At 40.8% G+C, this 19148-nt stretch overlaps 1 protein-coding gene across 1 annotated transcript; it reads left to right on the top strand.

Annotated features, from left to right (window-relative positions):
* The first annotated feature begins 14381 nt into the window (after window positions 1-14381).
* Window positions 14382-17891, top strand: LOC148027162 (ribulose bisphosphate carboxylase/oxygenase activase 2, chloroplastic-like). Its single transcript, XM_087691706.1, has 7 exons — window positions 14382-14558; window positions 15241-15566; window positions 15976-16081; window positions 16153-16238; window positions 16337-16812; window positions 16915-17196; window positions 17618-17891. The coding sequence occupies exons 1-7, from the start codon at window positions 14511-14513 to the stop codon at window positions 17740-17742; spliced, it is 1449 nt and encodes a 482-aa protein (XP_087547832.1). The 5' UTR covers window positions 14382-14510; the 3' UTR covers window positions 17743-17891.
* The last annotated feature ends 1257 nt before the right edge of the window (window positions 17892-19148 follow it).

Here is a 19148-nt window from a genome sequence, read left to right as displayed (position 1 = left end):
AACTCTAATTGTCACATCCAAGCACAATTGATTCTTCATCCTGTACTCCCATATGCCATAGGATCCTTCTCAACCATATTGCTTCACATACAGCAAAACAAGCTGCCTTGTACTCTGCTTTGGTAGAAGACAATGCCACTATTGGTTGATTCTTACTAATCCAAGAGAAAATTCCTGAACCCAAAGAGAAACAATAACCAAAAATTGACTTCCTAGAATCACTGTCTCCTGCCCAATTTAAGTCACAGTTCCCCACAAGAGAAGTTTCGAAATTGTATGTGATACCATAGTCAAGAGTTTCCTTCAAGTATTTGAGCACCTAGATCCCAGCTCAACACCAATAGCAAAATTGATATCTGGTCTAGTGTTACACAAGTAGATCCAAACTACCAACCAACCTCCTGTACCTCCCAATGTCTGCTAGTGCTGATGTATCCTCAATGGATAACTTTGCATTCACCTCCATAGGTGTAGCTATCTCCTTGCACTCGGTCATGCCAAATGCCTTCAAGATCTCCCATGCATACTTCTTCTGAGAGATGAAGATATTTCGTGGCTCTTGCCATACTTCAATCCCCAAACAATAGTGCAGTAAGCCCAAGTATGTCATTTCAAACTCAGAACTCAAAGCCTTTCAAGTTTGGTTGATCATATCTTCATAGTCACCTGTAATAAGAAGGTCGTCCACATATAGGACAATCACTACAAACTTTTCACCATCCCTGTAAACATACGAGTTAGCATATGAGGCACATCTTTTGAAGTTTAAGCTTGAAAAGAACTTATCTATCCGCCTAGTACCGTGCTTTGGGGGATTGTTTAAGCTCATACAATCACTACAAACTTTTCACCATCCCTGTAAACATACAAGTTAGCATATGAGGCACATCTTTTGAAGTTTAAGCTTGAAAAGAACTTATCTATCTCCCTGGTACCATGCTTTGGGGTATTGTTTCAGCTCATACAATGCCTTCTTTAGCTTAGACACTTTGTTCTTAGAATGCGGGGCCTCAAACCCTAGTGACTGAGCGATGTACACCTCCTCCTTGAGGTCACCTTTTAAGAACACTGACTTAACATCCATTTGGTAAAATTGGCCACTACTTGTGGATGGCTACTGCAAGTACTATGCAAATAGTGGTCATTTTGGGGAAAATGACTCTTGAAAAACAAACCCTTCAACATGTGAAAATCCCTAAGCAACCAGTTTGGCTTTGTACTTTTCTAAGATACCATCACCCTTGTACTTTACCTTCCAGATCCATTTGGTGCCAATAACCTTCCGCTTTGCTGGCCGATCCACTAGCTCCCAAGTGTCATTCTTCATTATGCTATGATACTCGGCTTGTATACTGCCTTCCATGCTAGATCTGCAAGTGCTTTTTCTAAGTTGGTTGGCTCCTTTACTTCTCTCATAATCTCAACCATCAATGCCATATTGACTATGTGAGCAAAAGCCCTCCTTTGCTCCTCTATTCTCTGAGACCTCCTTGGTGTGTTTGTGCCTTCTTCTCAACATATATAGGCATAGGATTATTGTGGTCATAGAGCTGCTTCACCCAACACGGCAATGGCTTTTCTAGTGGGGTGATGTCAGGTTGGTGAACTTTTTCCTCATCATCTGAAGATGATGCTTCCTCCTCCTTAAGGATAGGGACAACTCTCGGGACAGGTTCATAGTGGACTACTTCGTTTGATGATAAAGTGGAAGAACTTGCCTTCTCCTCCTCCACTGTATGCGGCTGCTCCTTGAACACCACATCACGGCTTGCAATGATCTTCTTTGCCTCTTGGCCATATAATTTGTAAGCCTTCTGCTCATCACTATAACCCAAGAAGATACATTTTCTGCTTTTTCGTTTTAACTTGTTTCTTTTCTCATCTGGAACATGTGCATAACATTCACATCCAAAATTTTTGAAATGTGAGATATATGGTTTTTTAGCAGTGTAAGCCTCATGATGTATTTTTCCCTTGAGAGCTTGTGTAGCTCCGATTTAGAATGTAGACTGCAATATTAACAGCTTTAGACAAAAAACAGTTAGGAAATCCCTTGCCCTTTAGCATGCATCTTGCCATCTCCACAATGGTGTGATTCTTGCATTCCATAACATCGTTCTGCTAAGGTATGTGAGGCATTGTCAATTGACGCTTGATCCCTTTAGTCTTGCAAAAGTCTTCAAACTCCTTTGAGTTGAACTCACCTCCACCATATGTTCTAAATTTCTTCATACTTTTCCATGTTTCATTCTCAACAAGTTTTAGCCATTCTTTAAACTTACCAAAAGCTTGAGCCTTATCACGAAGGAAGTACACCCATATCTTCCTACTGTAGTCGTCAACAATCAACATAAATTAAGAAGGTCTCCCCAAGGCTTGTGTAGGCATCTTACCACACAAGTTAGCATGCACCAACTCTAGAGGAGCCTGTGCTCTATTCTTGATTTCATGTGGAAATGCCTTTCTCTGTTGCTTGCCCATCATACAAGATTCACATGGTTCCTTCAATTCACTCATTGTAGGTAGGTGAGCAACCATACCTTGCTTGTGCATCTCCTTCAACACTGCAAATCCGATGTGTCCAAACCTTTCATGCCAAAGCTTACTTGTGTCCAAATCCGATGTGTCCAAACCTTTCATGCCAAAGCTTACTTGTGCCCACTCCAGCAGTGCACTTAGCTCATATAGGTTGTTCCTTATTTCTCATTTGTCAACAACTTTGCCACCACTATTGAGATTTTCTACACCTGTCTTCTTGAACCTCACTTCATGACCAAGATCAATTATGGTAGCAATTGATAACAGATTTCTCCTAATTTTGGAAACATACGACACATTTGAAAGCTTTTTGACTTCATCACAGCAACAAAAGAAATAGTACATGTGCCCACAACAGGGCATTTTGCATCATTTCCAACCGTCATAGTGATGGATTCTTGTAGGGGCTATATAGAATTGTATAGACCTTTCTTGTTGGTCATGTGACGGGAGGCCTCACTATCCAACACCCATGAGTCAGTGGTAGATTCTTCTTGCACCGAGGAGCACACTTCCTCAATGGTCACCATGAATAACTCCACCAATTTTGATTTAGTCATATTGGTTGTCTCTTTCTCTTTAATTTTAAGGGTACCATTCTTTTCATTTGCCTTCTTGACACGACAATCTACGATTGCATGTCCTTTCTTCTTGTAGTAGAAACACTCTCCTTGAAACTTCTTCTTACCGCCCTTCTTCTTTTTGTCACCATCATTTTTGTTGGAGGAAGAACCACCTTTGCCTTTTGCATTGGCAGAGAATGTAGCACCTCCATTGTTGCTTCCTTCTCGGGCTTTTAACCTCAACTCCTCCTCCATCAATAATGCACAAAACTCCTCAAAAGTCAAAGCTTGAGGTCTCACCTAAGTATTAAGGGTAGTTACTATACCATCAAAATTTTGTGGACAAATCTGAAGACACCTCCGAGCTAGCTCCTTGCTAGTCTTTTGTATTCCAGTGCTAGACATCTAGTCACGTAGATTCTTAATTCAATTGATGAATGCTTCATCTGTCTCTCCTTTAGCAAGCTTCTCTGTTGCTAGTTGATTCTCCAAGTTTTGAATCCTTGTTTGGTTTTGTGTTTCATATTGACTCCTCAGTACATATCAAGCCTCTGATGCTTTGGTTGTATGCTGAATCAAAGTCAGTTAGAACATCTTGTAACTAAGGCACACAATGCATTTGCATTCCTTCATTTCCAAGCTCGTAGAAGATTTGCATTTGGAGGAATCATCACATTAGAATTTGATGGGTCGGGGGTATTAGGTTGTGGTTTTGCGTTAGTCCACAACACAATCTCCAAAAGCTCATAAGAATCAAGGATAGTTATAATTTTGAACTTCCACAAGGTGTAGTTTGTACCATCTAACTTGCCTTCGCTGAAGGTTGGTGGACGAATCCTCAGTGTTTGAATAGCCGGTACATCAGCACCACCACTTGCACTGCTTCTTCCTAATGCGCCAGAACCACTTTTGGAAGACAACATCATTCCTCTTTGCTGTTGAAGCCTTTGCCTCTTGTGCACTCTTCAATGCCTAGAGCCCCCTGGGCTTTGCTACCATGTAAAAATTACGGCGTAGCGTGAGAAAGAGATAAACAATACACAATAGATAAGAGGAGAATTGAAAAAATTCTTTAGCTCCAAACAACTAACACAAAGATGGCTCTATCCACCCGTGCGCTTCCACTAGGAAGCTTAGATGGCGATCTAGATAAAAGATAGGTGAAGAGCTTAAGGCTAGCCGGAATAACTTTGACTGGGTGAAATATAGATAATGGATGGCTGTGAAGGGGTTTAGCTTTTATAGCCCATGAAGGCGGCTAGGTTAGCTTGACCTACCATATGAGCCTCCACTAGTTGGCCAGGGAATATTCCCTTTATTGTCAAGCCGGGGGCGTAGCCCCTAGACCCCAAAATAGGGGCCCCTACTAATTCCGTTATCTCGCAACTTGATGCAATGTGCCTCGAGTTTCTACCAGCTTAACTACTCCATCTTACCCAAAGATTAGACCCACAATGGTCACATTTTTGCCATCCGATCACATAGACCTCATCCGACATACAAGTCAGAACTCAACCAATATCTAGGCTCACATATAGCTTCTCCTCATAATGGGGGCCTTTACAACTTTGAGCACCATGGATCATTGGTGGCACCTTACATGGATCATTGGTGGCACCTTATGAGGGTGGTGCATTGAGCATATCTAACACTTACAACATAGAAGGAGACAAGTATGGTTCCACAATCATTTGTATTTTTCACTTTCCAAATAGTGAGTACAATTGGCCTTTGTAGAGTTTTGCTTTGCCTTAGTGGGCTACAACATTGGTTAGCCAAATTCTTGCCAATAACAATATGGAATGATGTTGTAATTAGCCCCTTCATCAATGAGTGCATCTATTGTAAGATATTTGCTAGGGCAACCAATCCAATTTGAAGGTAAGTGAGTGGAATGATAAAGTCATCCTCCGTGCCCAAGTTACTAATAGTGGCAACCTTGATGTTAAAGATTCTAGGCAAAAGACTAGTCATGGGTGCATCTATTGTAAGCTCTTTGCTAGGGCAACCAATCCAATTTTAAGGTAAGTGAGTGGAATGATATGGTCATCCTTCATGCCCAAGTTACTAATAGTGGCAACCTTGATGTTAAAGATTCTAGGCAAAAGATTAGTTGTGGGCTAGTGGGTTAGTTGTGTATGTTGCTCTATTTGTTCATATCATGTTTGCTCAGTCTCACCAATGATGGCTTGTATGGAAACAATAGTCTCTTTCATGGTTGGCTCGTGCAAATACTGGCCAAGAGGGTAATATTATTTAATACAATTGCTATTGGCCCTTTCAAGGTTTTTGACTCTATGTTACTAGTTCTTTTGATGACAAAATTTAGTAGGGGCCAACGCCTTGATCGAATATAGCAGCACGAGATCGCCTCTCTCAAAGGATCACTACTTGACATGCTTTTATTAAGCCCGGCCTTTCATCTCACTTTTTCAACAAGAAGGGAATGAATTGTAAGGAGGCGTGTTTTTGTGAGGCATTCACATTCATTGAGTTGTTCACTCCAAGCTTTTGTGCCTTCCTAACACTCTTGAATTGCGATGCAAAGATTTGAACTAAAGAACTCAACTGGCATAATCGTATTGTTCCCATAGGTCAACCTAAAAGGAGTTTGCTCTACGATTGTCTTATATGTTGTGTGATGAGCCCATAGTGCTACCATGAGCTTATGATCCTAGTCTAATTAGGAGGTTGAGACTATCTTGGTTAAGATGCTAATGAGGGTTTTGTTAGTCGGCTCTACTTGGATGTTCACTTGAGGATAGTAAGGCTAGACTTTCAATGTAGGATAAGGAATATGGAGAGGAGATGTTCGATAACCTCGTTTAAGATATGGGTTCCTTGGTTGCTAACAATCTCAATGGCATAGCCAAGATGTGAGATGACCTGCTCCCATAAGAACTTTGCCATGGTTCTACGATCATTCTTCCTAGTGGCCCTAGCCTTTGCCCACTTACTAATGTAGTCTATGGCCACAATGATGTATTGTGCTTGAGAATACTAGGCAGTAGGGCTAACTGATCCTGTAAGGTCTATCCCCCAATTCTCAAAGAGTTGGCAGGCAATCACAAGAGAGTTCCATTTTGTCTTTCCAAATGGGGAGTTTGGTGAGATGGCACTTATCACAATGCTTGATGAAACGGGCTACGTCTTTGAAAAGGGTTAGCCACCACAACTAAGAGTACAAAATATTTCTTACTATAGCATTTACATTGAAATGTCATCATGCAATCCCTCCATGTTCTTCTTGTAGCATAGGTTTGATCTCATTCTTGCTCACATACACATCTCCAAAGAAGACCATCCTGCCCTAGTCAATATAGTTGATCGGCAATCATCTGATGTAGGGTCCAGTCTTGATTAGGAGATAGGTGAGCTATGCATTTTCAATAGGTTGGTCCATCAGCCATTTTCTAGGATATGGACAATTTCATTCACCCAATGGGGTGTAAGGACTCCCCTAAAGAGTTGAGCCTCTTATTGAATGCAAAAAAAATGGGTGTTAAGGAGATTGCTATCAATGGTGACTACTTATCCTCCCACTAGCGATACAAGACATATGATTGGAAATAAAATGATGCTTTCCCTTGCATATGAAAAAAAAGTTAAAAATTCTAGTAAAAGTAAAAGCCATCTAGCAATGCGGCATATGGCACATTGCTTGTTGACCAAACTAAGTAGTGTGCATGATGGACTACGAGGAATGTGAATGGGATGGCCAACAAGTAGTGTCAAGACTTTTTAACAGCGTACACCATCACTAATCCTTCCTCCTGTTCTATCATGGAGTAATTACTTTCAACTTCAACAAGATATTATCTACTTAGCAAAGCCCACTCGAAAATCCATATAATGCTCACCAGATTGGCACAACATAGCTCCAATTGCAATTTTAGATGCATCAATATGCACACGAAAGGTGATTGTCCAATCTAGGGCTCGTAAAATGGATGCAATCATATCATCCTTCTTTAGAGCTTCATACAAAGCTTAGAATTCCTTTGTCCATTCTCAGTAATCAGTAGCTTGCACAACAACTGAACTATGGAAGCGTAATTCAATACAAAATGGCAATGGCAGCCAATATATTCAAGAAAACATTGGATGCCTTTGTGGGTGGTGTGAGATCCGTTATTACCTTGTTTTTTTTTTAATTCATTGTAGTGCCATTCCTAGATACCACATGGCCTAGAATGATGTTGTCTTTAACCCAAGAAATGGGCCTTCTAAAACCCTTGACCCTCCCTCCCACTACCTCATATTATGTTGAACTTGAATCTAACAAAGAAAACAAGAGCCCCCTTCTAGTTTGGTAGACCCCTTATCTCTTGGGGGTGACCCTATTCACATTATGTGGGTTATTCTGGACTTCTATAACATGAGGGGGAAACCTCCCAAAGCTCTTGAGCCCCCCTCATATCGTGTAGCAGTTAGATCTATGCAATGTGAAGGAAAGGGGAGGGAGGCATCAGAAACTCTCAAGGCCCCCTTCACATGTTATGCACACCATACAAGGGGAGGCAGCTTTTAGTTTTGTCGAGCCCATTATCTCATTGCTCACTTGCATCCATTCATTGGCATTGCACTAGTTCCTTTGTAGTTAGTTCACTTGCACTTAGTTTCTTTCTAGGTAGTTGATTCACACAAAATTCACTTGTACATAGTTACTTTGCAGTTAGTTCACTCACACTTAGATCATTCACACAAAGTTCATTTGCACATAGGTCATAAAGTTTATTTGCACCACTTAGGTTATTAAGGTCATTAAGTTCATTTGCATCAAGGTCATTAAGTTCATTCTCACCTTATTTCATTCACATTAGGTCATTTGCACCTATGCCATAAAGCTCATTAAGATCATTTGCATCAAGGTCATTAAGTTCATTCTCACCTTACTTCATTCGCATTAGGTCATTTGCACCTATGCCATAAACCTCGTTCTCACACCTCAGTCACAGTAAGCTCATTTTCATCTTAGTTTCTTTACACCTAGTTATAAAGATTCTTTGTGTCTAAAATAATTTGCACCTTAGGTTACTCACATCAAAGATCCTTTGCACCTAGTTCCGCACACACACACACACACACACACACACACACACACACACACACACACACACACACACACACACACACACACACACACACACACACACACACACACACACACACACACACACACACACACACACACACACACACACACACACACACACACACACACACACACACACACACACACACACACACACACACACACACACACACACACACACACACACACACACACACACACACACACACACAAAGTTTAGTCTTGCAAGCAAACTTACTACTAAAGGGCTAAGGTCCTTTGTGAGTCTCCTTTTGCATGTGCACCATGGTTTTGGAAAGGAAGAAAACATGCTTTTTGCAAAACCAGACCTTGTATATTTTGGAATCAAAGTGTAGCATAGTGCCTTAAGGACTTGTATATTTTTGAGATCAAATAAACCAAGAAACATTTTATATTATAACCCAAAGACCAAACCATAACTAAACATAGCACTTCAAGGCCTAGGCTTGAATCTCTGATTGATTTTGATGTATAAACTTGAGAAATGGCAATATGATTTCCTCTCCTTTTAGGGAACAGAGCCCTAGGCCCAATCCAAATGCTACAACAACAACCTGACCACTGATATACTAAGTGTAGAAGTGTGGATCCATCTAACCAAGCAATCCATCATCAATGTCCACATGTGTTGAGCTTGCCATCTCAATACTCATCATTGATGCTCTCATAGACAAAGATTTAGATTATAACATCTTGACTTATGATGCATGTCAACCTAAACTTGTATTAACAAATGCAATTATCAAACCTTATGGAAGTTCACCCTATTTCCTCCGAGGTAGATGTAAAAATTTTCATGAAAAATAGAGACTAAAAGCATCCCTATCATTTTCTATGTGCTTCTAAATTGAGAAGATATGGGCAAGGAAGTTCTACTTGGAAGACCTTTGAAGTGTGTAACCCAACGTGAAGTAGACTATGTAGCACACTGAATACACTTGAGTTTGCCATGCATTAAGTTAATCGTTGCTTTTAGTAAGTGCAACCTTGTCTCTTCTCAAGGGAAGAGCAAGACACATGTCTATGACTCAAAACAAAAATCCTAGTTAGGACAACTAGAGAGATTTGAAATAACTACTCAAGGCACTTGAGGATAAGAGGGAACTATTTAGTGTGTATCCTCCTAGATCAAGAGAGAATACCAAGGTTGTTAGAAACGGTACACCTGTTATCAAGAAAAGAACTAGAGAGAGAGAGAGAGAGAGAGAGAGAGAGAGAGAGAGAGAGAGAGAGAGAGAGAGAGAGAGAGAGAGAGAGAGAGAGAGAGAGAGAGAGAGAGAGTGTGTGTGTGTGTGTGTGTGTGCGCATGTCAGATATGAGAGAGAGAGGGGGGATACAAAGAGATAGAGAGAATTTGAATGGGTATGCGTATGTGAGAGAGAGAGAGATAGAGACGTGCGTGTGCGCACACATACACAAACTTTTGGGAGCGAGGGATTTTCTATTTGGATAATGAGCCCACAATTTGTGGGGGGGCCATAGGAGAGGGGTGGCCTTATATAACCACTTTGAGATAGAAAAGAGTTAAATGCATGTCACATATGAGAGAGAGAGAGAGAGAGAGAGAGAGAGAGAGAGAGAGAGAGAGAGAGAGAGAGAGAGAGAGAGAGAGAGAGAGAGAGAGAGAGAGAGAGAGAGAGAGAGAGAGAGAGAGAGAGAGAGAGAGAGAGAGAGATTAGTCCCATTATCACCTTGTCTGCCTCTCATTGTAAGTGTATGAGAAGTATGAGCTGCATCAATATCCTTATTGTTTACTTCCTCTCTATGAGCAAAGAAACCTCTATATCCTTGAGTTAAAGGCCACCTGTAAGAGAATTTGCACTCATAGCAATACAAAATGTATCTTGAGACAACTCAAGCGGTGTGACAAGCAAGAAAAGAGACTTGACATTTTTCTTAAAATTTAGACCCTGTGAAGCAAGTAGATTGAAAATGGAATGAAGCTCATTTAAATGAGAAGACATATATGTCCCTTTCTTCATGTGAAGGTCCATGAGTTTCTCAAGCTAATACAATTGAGTTACAAGATCTGCTTATCATAGAGATCACAAATCTTTTTCCATAATGCATAAGCACCAAAGCAATCTCAATGATATTAAAGTATATCTACTTTGACAATGACTAAATGATGGTAGACTTACATAGCTCGTCAAGCTCTTCCCATTTCTCTACATCGTAAAGTTTTGGCTTTATGCCCTCTTATTGCAATGACTTGACTTGTTTCTTTTGCAACAATCCCTACTAAAATTGAGTCTTCCAATACTAGAACTTATTGCTATCAAACTTCTCTATGTTGAAGATAGCACTATCATTGAAAGCATTTGAAGCACCTGCCATTATGTCTTCCAAAAAGAGAGAGTATGAGACGTTGTAATAATAGCAAGAGAGCTCCAAAACCAAGCCAAAAAGAGTGTAGTAGAAGGAAGACTCAGCCAATGCACTACTGTCCACAAGTAGAAAGCACTAGAGTATTGAATACAAATGTTTGCTCTTAAAAAAACTACTCAAAACTGATTTTAGAATGGCTGTCCATAAAACTACACTAAATCAACATGTAGTTGTAGGCAAATATGCAAAAGAATAACCTCCCATTACTAAGAAAATTTGGGCAATAATCGGGATGAACAATGCAACCAATAGTGTAGCATAAACCAATGAGTACTAAAGAGTGTCAATGCATCCAAGGTGTCAGGTATATAGATGCATATCACAATCCAAGCATGTATCCACAAATGATAACCCATTGATAATAAGTAGTACAAGATGCATAAATCAAATGCAAAGCAACCCACATTCATAAACCCCTCTATGGATAGCTCTAGACTTTGGTATTCTCTCTTATTTTACCCTTGTTTTAGTTGAGTTTTGGAGGCTGATTTGCAATCATTTATAGTAGTCTACTCTCTTGGATTTTGCATTGGTATACTATCATTATGGCTGGTCCTTCGAATGATATTTTCAATATCGAAAAGCTTGATGGCACACATTTCACCTATTGGAAGATGCAGATATGGTAGGCATTGGTTCAAAAGAAGCATGTTAGGTCATTGAAAACCAAGAGTGTAAAGCCTAAAGGTATGGATCAAGATGATTGGGATGAGTTGGATGAGCTAATGCATAAGCACCCTGAGCAAGTAGTTGGGGTACGCAAGATGATCATTTAGGAGGACTCTCTTGTGACCATACAACAAACTAGGTAGCTTGTAGGTTGATGTTCTAGTGGCCTATGATCATGATGCTATGTATAGGCTCCACAACCTATTTTGAGACGGTTTGCTAGAGATAGACATCAACTGATCGATTTACACCTTCCATGGACTATGTTATGGTGATAAATTCTGGTGAGTCCCTTACTTATTATGAGGAGGCCATGTGCAAAGGTGATAGTCACTCTTGGGAGAGGGCTATGTAACCTGAGGTTGATTTACTACAAAAAAGTCATATGTGGGATTTGGTTCCTTTGCCTAGTGGGAAACATGCATTGCCATGTAAGTGGGTGTATAAGTTGAAGAGTATCCCTAGACATCTCGAGCCAAGATGTAATGCTAGATTGGTTGCTAAGGGTTTTAAGTAAGAGCATGGTGTTGACTTTGATGTAACAAAAACTATACTAGTTCTTAGCATAAATGCATTTAATTTTGTTAAGAAAATACTAACATAGCTCATTTGGTTAGTTGTGATCAAATTTTTGATGATCTTTTGCTATCCTTATCTTTCTCAATATGTGGCATAATAGTATAACTTGGAGGTTTAACATAGTTTCAACAATGTTTGTTGCCACACTTGTCATAAGACAATGCAATATAAATTCTAGATTTCAATTACTTGCATGAATGATTTTGTATTTTGTGACGTGTGTGTGTGTAATAGAGAGAACTATTTATGAGTAAAAACAGAGAGGACACTATTTATGAGTAAAGAGAGAAGTATTTGTTGCAACACTTGCCATAATAAAATCTAACATAAAATTCTATAGATCAGTAGTGCTCGCAAGAATGATTTTGTATTTTGAGAGAGAGAGAGAGAGAGAGAGAGAGAGAGAGAGAGAGAGAGAGAGAGAGAGAGAGAGAGAGAGAGAGAGAGAGAGAGAGAGAGAGAGAGAGAGAGAGAGAGATGTTTACAGGTAGAAAGAGAGTACATGTATGTATGAGTGATGGTGGTGTTGGTAGAAATGGAAGTGGAGGTGAGTACAATGGAATAAGTGAACTATGTGGAATAAGAATAGAGGGGTTACAAAAGAAAGAAAGAAAAAAAAAAACGCTTAAAAGGCTTGCTTCTTGCCCTTCCCTTAAGAAGAAGAAGAGAAGGGAAAAATTACATGGTTTTGGATGTGAAGAAGAGCCCCCCACCCCCCACCCCCCGCTCTTCCTTGTTTGTGCACATAACTCCTCTTTACTTGGAAATGGAAGAAAATGGCACCTCTCTTGTATCTCTTATATTTGCATATTTTTGCTCTCTAGCGAGCTCTTTTGTCTCTTTTCTCATTCGACATAAATGTATAAAAAATCAAAATAAATATTTCATGATTTTAAATGTCATATTCTCAAATACACATGTATATCTATGTTTATTTGCATGGCTATAGGCTTACGAACATGAATATAGATACACTTGTAAAAGTACATCTAGATGTATGTCTATGGTGGCCTTTTATTGTAGTGTAGTATTAATTAGAACTTGTATATGTGCATTTATAGCAATTCAAAAAGTACATGTAATTAAACATGCTTATTAATGCAGTTATAGACATGCTTATAAAAGCATACCTATTGAATGTGTCTATGCTATCATTCTATTATAGTCTCTTTGTTTGACTATCTGTTTGTCTCTCTCATGTGCGCCCTACATGCGTGTAGATGAATGCGAGCAATATGTTAGATTTAGGGTCACAAGAATGCAAGTACATCGCTTGGAAAAGAAGGTTTGAGAGAGCACACATGAAGGTGTATTGAGAGACATCAATAGAGAAGATTTACAAGACTAAGTATGCCCTAAAAGCGAATACACATATATATTAAGGGCTAGGGGAAAAAGACTCTCCTAAAGAGGGAAAGATGTGCTCCAGTAGTCATAAGTGTGTTCACATATATTACTACCAACATATACTAGCAAATCTCCCTTGAGAGTGATGCAATGAATGAGAGCTAGCACTCATGTAAAAGGAAGTGCCATGCCCAAATAGGCTAGATCATCCATAAAGGGGAGTAAGCAAAAAGCTTCAAACTTCTCATGCGGCAAAATGAAAAGATTTGCAAGGTTGTCCTCTATTTCCCCTACAAAGAGTCTCCCCCTAACATCTAAGTATGTTCACACACATCACTACCAAAATATAGTAATGGAATATTGATAGTTCATGAGAGTGCCCTATGGTGTTGATGTGGAGAAGGGGGTATTGGCCAACACACACACACACACAAATTATGTGGCAAGAGCAATCCCAAGGTGCTAGAAAGCATATTGCACGATTTTAGGCTTTGAAATCTTATGGATTCAAATTGAAAATACTTGCGCTAACTATTTCGATACCATAAATGCACACAGAGAGAGAGAGAGAGAGAGAGAGAGAGAGAGAGAGAGAGAGAGAGAGAGAGAGATTTGTTCTCAATTTTTTGTCGTCAAGAATTCTTAAACACCCCTCTTAGGTCTATTGGATTTGGCACTTTGTTTAAGCCATGATCATACTTGATATAAGAGGGCCTAACTTTGTTGAGCAAACATTGGAAAAAGTCTAATTGTGACTTGTGTGTGGCATGACCCTTAGAAGCTTAGGAGACACCAAAGGCACAACGATGTAGCATAGATGTAGATATTGATTACCTTCCTTTTGCCACATGGCACAACAATGTAGTATGGATATAGATGTTGGCTACCTTCCCTTTATCATATCATATGGGAGAGAATGGGAGGTAGCCGGGGTAGAAAGGCGAATGGCAAAGGTTGGAAAGTAACTTTGAAGGGCGGGGGCGGCTTGCGGTGCCCTACTCGGAAGGCTCGGGAAAGACGATGCTGGTTGCGACACGTGTCAAACGGCAAGGGGGAAGGGGTTCTGTGGCTGAGAGGGGGTTCTTTTGGATCCATGGAAACTCTTGGCTAAGGAAGGGAATGGATAACCCAGCGAGAGGGAGAGAGAGAGAGGCCTTTTATCTGATAGTAGATAAAAGGCCGCTCTCTCTCTCCATCTCTCCACCACCGAATTTGTGCAGTTGCTGTAACCCTTCGGAGGCTTTGTGCGCGACTGTATTCCCCTTCCACTCTCTCACAAGAGAAGCTGCACTACTGAACAGACACCCCCAATGGCTTCCTCTGTTCTTGCCCCTGCCGCCGCCGTTGGCTCTGTCCAGGTCGGTCTCCGCTCTCTTCCCCATAGCTCTTCTTCCACGACTGTTCTCATTCACCATTCATCGCTTGGAAGCTGTGAAACATGTTCATGTCAGGTTCGGTATTCATCGTTTGAATTCGTAAGTCATCGAGAGTGTTCTCATTCGCAGCTCTGGCGAGTGTCCATTACCCTGAATTCTTAACCATGGGCCATGCCATCTTCGGCATTCTAGCCTTTTACAATTCATATCCTCCTGTTTTAGTATATAGTCATCTTGTTAAGGGCTGTTCTCATTCAGAGCCTGGCCAGCATCACCTTGAACCCTGTGGACCATGGATCATGTCAAGTTCTTACTAGTTTTGCATAGCGACTATGGATGATGTCTTACTAGTTTTGCGAACAGTGAATATAGACCAGGGCATGTTCTTTCTAGTTTTAGAAAGTGATTAATGGTGTACTATCTCGGTATGCCTCGTCTTCTTTAAGACTGCTCTCGTAGTTCTCATTCAGAGCCCAGGGAGCATTACCTTGAGTTGTGAATCACGGATCATGTGATTTCCAGTCTTTACACTGGGAATAATGAGTCATGAACGCCATGTTCGGTATTTACTAGCTTGAACTTTTAATCATGCATCGTGTTATGTTCAGGTATGTTTTGTACTTCCTGATCCCATCTCATTTCGATTTGCTGCCCCTGCTTGCAGCACCTCTCCTTCTCCAATGGCTCATCTGCCACCACCTCCAAGAGCGTGCCTGCCTCGGCTTTCTTTGGCAGCTCCCTGAAGAAGTCAGCTGCCCCTGTTGCATCCACAAGCTCCAGCAAGCACTTCATCGTGCACGCCTCGGAGGATGATACCAAACAGACCAAAAAGGACAGATGGGGAGGCCTTGCCTATGATATCTCTGATGATCAGCAAGATATCACCAGAGGGAAAGGAATGGTGGACGCCCTATTCCAAGGAGCTGTGGGTGTGGGTACCCAGCATGCAGTTATGAGCTCATACGAATACATCAGTACTGCTCAAAGAATGTAATTTTCAGTATCCGGAGTACAGTTTGGTCTCTGTGTGTGCATGCGCTCACACAAGGAGTTTAAGATAGATTCGCACTATAATCCCCACATTGTGAATTTTGATAAAATCATTAGCTCCTATGTGGGAGGCTCCCTTACCTGGCTAGGTATGCGGTGCCTCCTGGGCAGACACTCATGATGTTAAACACATTTGGGAGAAATCACCAGGGAAAGAACCCCTTTCCCCACATGTGAAAATGCTAAAATCCTCTTCTGATGCACCTGCACTAGCCCAATTGCATGTCTTGCACTTTCAAGCCCTTACGAGACCTGTGGGATTGCTTCTCTATTTTAATAATCAACTCAGTGGGATGATTGATTGTGCGTATGCGGATGGAGTCTCTAAATATGCACCCTCTGTTTGTAGGTTCAAGATGGACAACATAAAGGATGGCTTCTATATTGCACCTGCTTTCATGGACAAGCTTGTTGTGCACGTTGCCAAGAACTTCATGAATTTGCCAAACATTAAGGTACCTCACTTCTTAGTATTCTGCTTCAGTTCTCCTCTTTTGATGGTGCTCATAGAATTGTTCACTGCCAGGTGCCCTTGATACTTGGTATTTGGGGAGGAAAGGGACAGGGAAAGTCCTTCCAATGTGAACTTGTGTTTTCCAAACTTGGAATCAAGTAAGGGTTTGTGATATCTCTTCGGACAGGGATACAATGTTAGCGGCTTTGTGTGATATTTGTGAGTCTTCTAATGTCATATGTGATTTGAATTGCAGCCCAATCATGATGAGTGCTGGAGAGTTAGAGAGTGGAAATGCAGGTGAGCCGGCAAAGCTAATCAGGCAGCGGTACCGTGAGGCGGCAGACATCATCAAGAAGAAAGGTCAAATGTGTGTGCTCTTCATTAATGATCTAGATGCAGGAGCTGGGCGAATGGGTGGTACGACTCAGTACACTGTGAACAACCAGATGGTCAATGCAACCCTCATGAACATTGCTGACAACCCAACCAACGTCCAACTGCCTGGTGTATACAACAAAGAGGAAATTCCCCGCGTCCCTATCATTGTGACAGGAAATGACTTCTCCACCTTGTATGCCCCTTTGATCCGTGATGGTCGAATGGAGAAGTTCTACTGGGCACCAACAAGGGAGGACAGAATTGGTGTGTGCAAGGGTATCTTCAAGGTTGACAATGTTCATGAGAGTGACATTGTGAAGCTGGTGGATACCTTCCCTGGCCAATCTATTGGTGAGTTTCTGATGTAGTGGTCAAAACTTGATGATTTTATAGATATAACATTTATAGGACAATTTGTATTGGAACTCATTATGGTGGTATACTGTGTCATAGACTTCTTTGGTGCCCTCCGAGCTCGTGTATATGATGATGAAGTGAGGAAGTGGGTTGCTGAGATTGGGGTGGAGAACATGGGCAAGAAGCTTGTGAACTCCCGGGATGGACCTCCAACCTTCAAGAAGCCTGCCATGACTGTTGATAAGCTTCTGGAGTATGGTGGTATGCTGGTTCAGGAGCAAGAGAATGTGAAGAGAGTACAGTTGGCTGACAAGTATCTAAGTGAGGCAGCTTTGGGAGATGCCAATGAGGATTCTATCAAGCGAGGCACCTTCTACGGTATTGGAGCCTAACAATCCTTTTATTTGTGTATGGTGAACATGTTCTGTCTGTATGTGCATATGTGGGTGCTTGGTTATCTGTATGTGCATGTGTGTGTACATACATGCAAGTATGTGTCACCTTGTTCTGTCCTGAATGCCACTTGCTTGTGGGTTTTTGCATTGTGCATCTAAATGTGAATGTAAGGCTGAATCACAAAGATGCTCAGTATGCTTCAAACCAAGTTATACACAGTTGGCATTACCAAACTCATATGTCAGGTATGAGGAATGGCTGCTTCTACCTATTGTTAAAACACCTGTTGTATCTGTGACATGCTGGTGTTGTGTTGGCTCTCTGACTGCTATTTCACTCTACAGTTAACACAGGCGAGTAAGCCATGCCGGTCTAATTTTCCAATGCATGATGGTATCTCCAGGTCAAGCAGCTCAGCATGTCAACCTGCCAGTTCCAGAGGGTTGCACCGACCCATCGGCCCAGAACTTCGACCCAACTGCTAGGAGTGACAATGGCAGCTGTGTGTACGACGTCAAAGAGAAGTGAGATTGTTGACAGGCCAAGAACATTAGCATTGCCTTGGTTACTTGTGTACGCGAAACCAAGTGAGGAGATAGATATGTAAAGTTACAGGTCACAATTCCTGATGTATAATTATCAATTAATGAGCAAGGCAGCAAAGTTTGATTGCTGAAGCTGTGCACACTATGGACTCTCTCTCTCTCTCTCTCTCTCTCTCTCTCTCTCTCCCTCACACTCAATAATTGGGTGCTTGGCTTTGCTGAGCATATTAGGCTCTCATTGCGAAGATAAGGATATAGACCCTTTCTAAGTTTTTAGCTTCATGTTTTACAAAATAGTCCTTAGAAAGATGGCCCTTTGAAGACCACACAAATACAAAAAAAAAAGATTTTTGCCCCCTATAAATTAAGCCTCATCCTCAAATGGTAAGTAATAAGGTCATGGAGCTACAAATCACGGAACTCATGGTGATATCCTCCACACCACACAGTTTGCACTAAGCCATGCAAATCATGTTCAAACAACCTTGAAAAAAAACCACAAAGGACATCTTTTATGTTAACGTATAATCATTAGCTCTCTTAAACACCTTTCATTCATTTGGTTTTATCCTCGACCTATTTAGAAATAGAGGTTTGGAATATCTTCCTTTCATTTGCTTTGCGCCTCAAATAGGTAGAAATCTATGTGCTTTATATATGTCAATGAAATTTGATAAACAACTAGTGTAAGTGAGTTGTTCGAATTGAAAAGACCCTTGAATTTTTGAAAGGTGGTGTAGGTAGCTTTAAACTTCAGGAATTGTGGATATAGTATTACTAATAAATTAGCAAAATAAAAAAAAAACTTGCAAATCAACACTTTAGAAAACTTTTGCATAGGCTTTAAAAACATGGTTTAATGTGTGTTTTAAACAATATCTTCAAAAAGGCCTTCAACAAAGCAAGTTTGAAAGATAGAAAACTCTTAAGCATTCTTTCATGCTCAAAAATTAACTAGAAATAGATGTGATACATATCAATAAAAACTCTGAATGATTTGGCAAAGATATTGAGAAAAAAAAAACTTCAATCTTGATTGTACTACCCTCCTTGGGCTCCTTGAGAAAGGTTTGGGCACATTATGGTGGAGAACGTTACTTTTGTCCACTATCGGTTGCCTTTGAGTGAGTTCTAGAGATTTAATAAGTCTTCATCCATCTTGCCCGAGTCTCCCATGTTTGTGCTTTTGGAAGATAGGTCACTGCTTAGGCTTGAATGAGCCATCTTTGTTGGTGGATTGATACTCTAGCTTGCGCAAGCCATCTAATTCTATAGGTGATTGTGTAGCAATCCTACTCTCATGCATTCCCAAAAAGGTGGGATGTGTCCTATGGTCCCACAAAATTGATAGATTGGGAAAATTTGCTTGAAATTAATTAAGAAGGTATT

Source organism: Lygodium microphyllum, chromosome 13 (genome assembly GCF_053477565.2).
Source record: "Lygodium microphyllum isolate KBCC chromosome 13, Lygodium_microphyllum_v1.1.10, whole genome shotgun sequence".
In the NCBI taxonomy this organism is placed as follows: domain Eukaryota; kingdom Viridiplantae; phylum Streptophyta; class Polypodiopsida; order Schizaeales; family Lygodiaceae; genus Lygodium; species Lygodium microphyllum.
The sequence above is the reverse complement of the archived record's forward strand: the minus strand, read 5'-3'. Positions and strand labels throughout refer to the sequence as shown.

Excerpts from the sequence above, each read along its gene's own strand:
- LOC148027162 (XM_087691706.1), top strand. The coding sequence starts at position 14,511 with ATGGCTTCCTCTGTTCTTGCCCCTGCCGCCGCCGTTGGCTCTGTCCAG. Across the intron at positions 14,559-15,240 it reads CCGCCGTTGGCTCTGTCCAG|CACCTCTCCTTCTCCAATGG; the intron begins GTCGGTCTCCGC and ends CCCTGCTTGCAG. Across the intron at positions 16,082-16,152 it reads TGAATTTGCCAAACATTAAG|GTGCCCTTGATACTTGGTAT; the intron begins GTACCTCACTTC and ends GTTCACTGCCAG.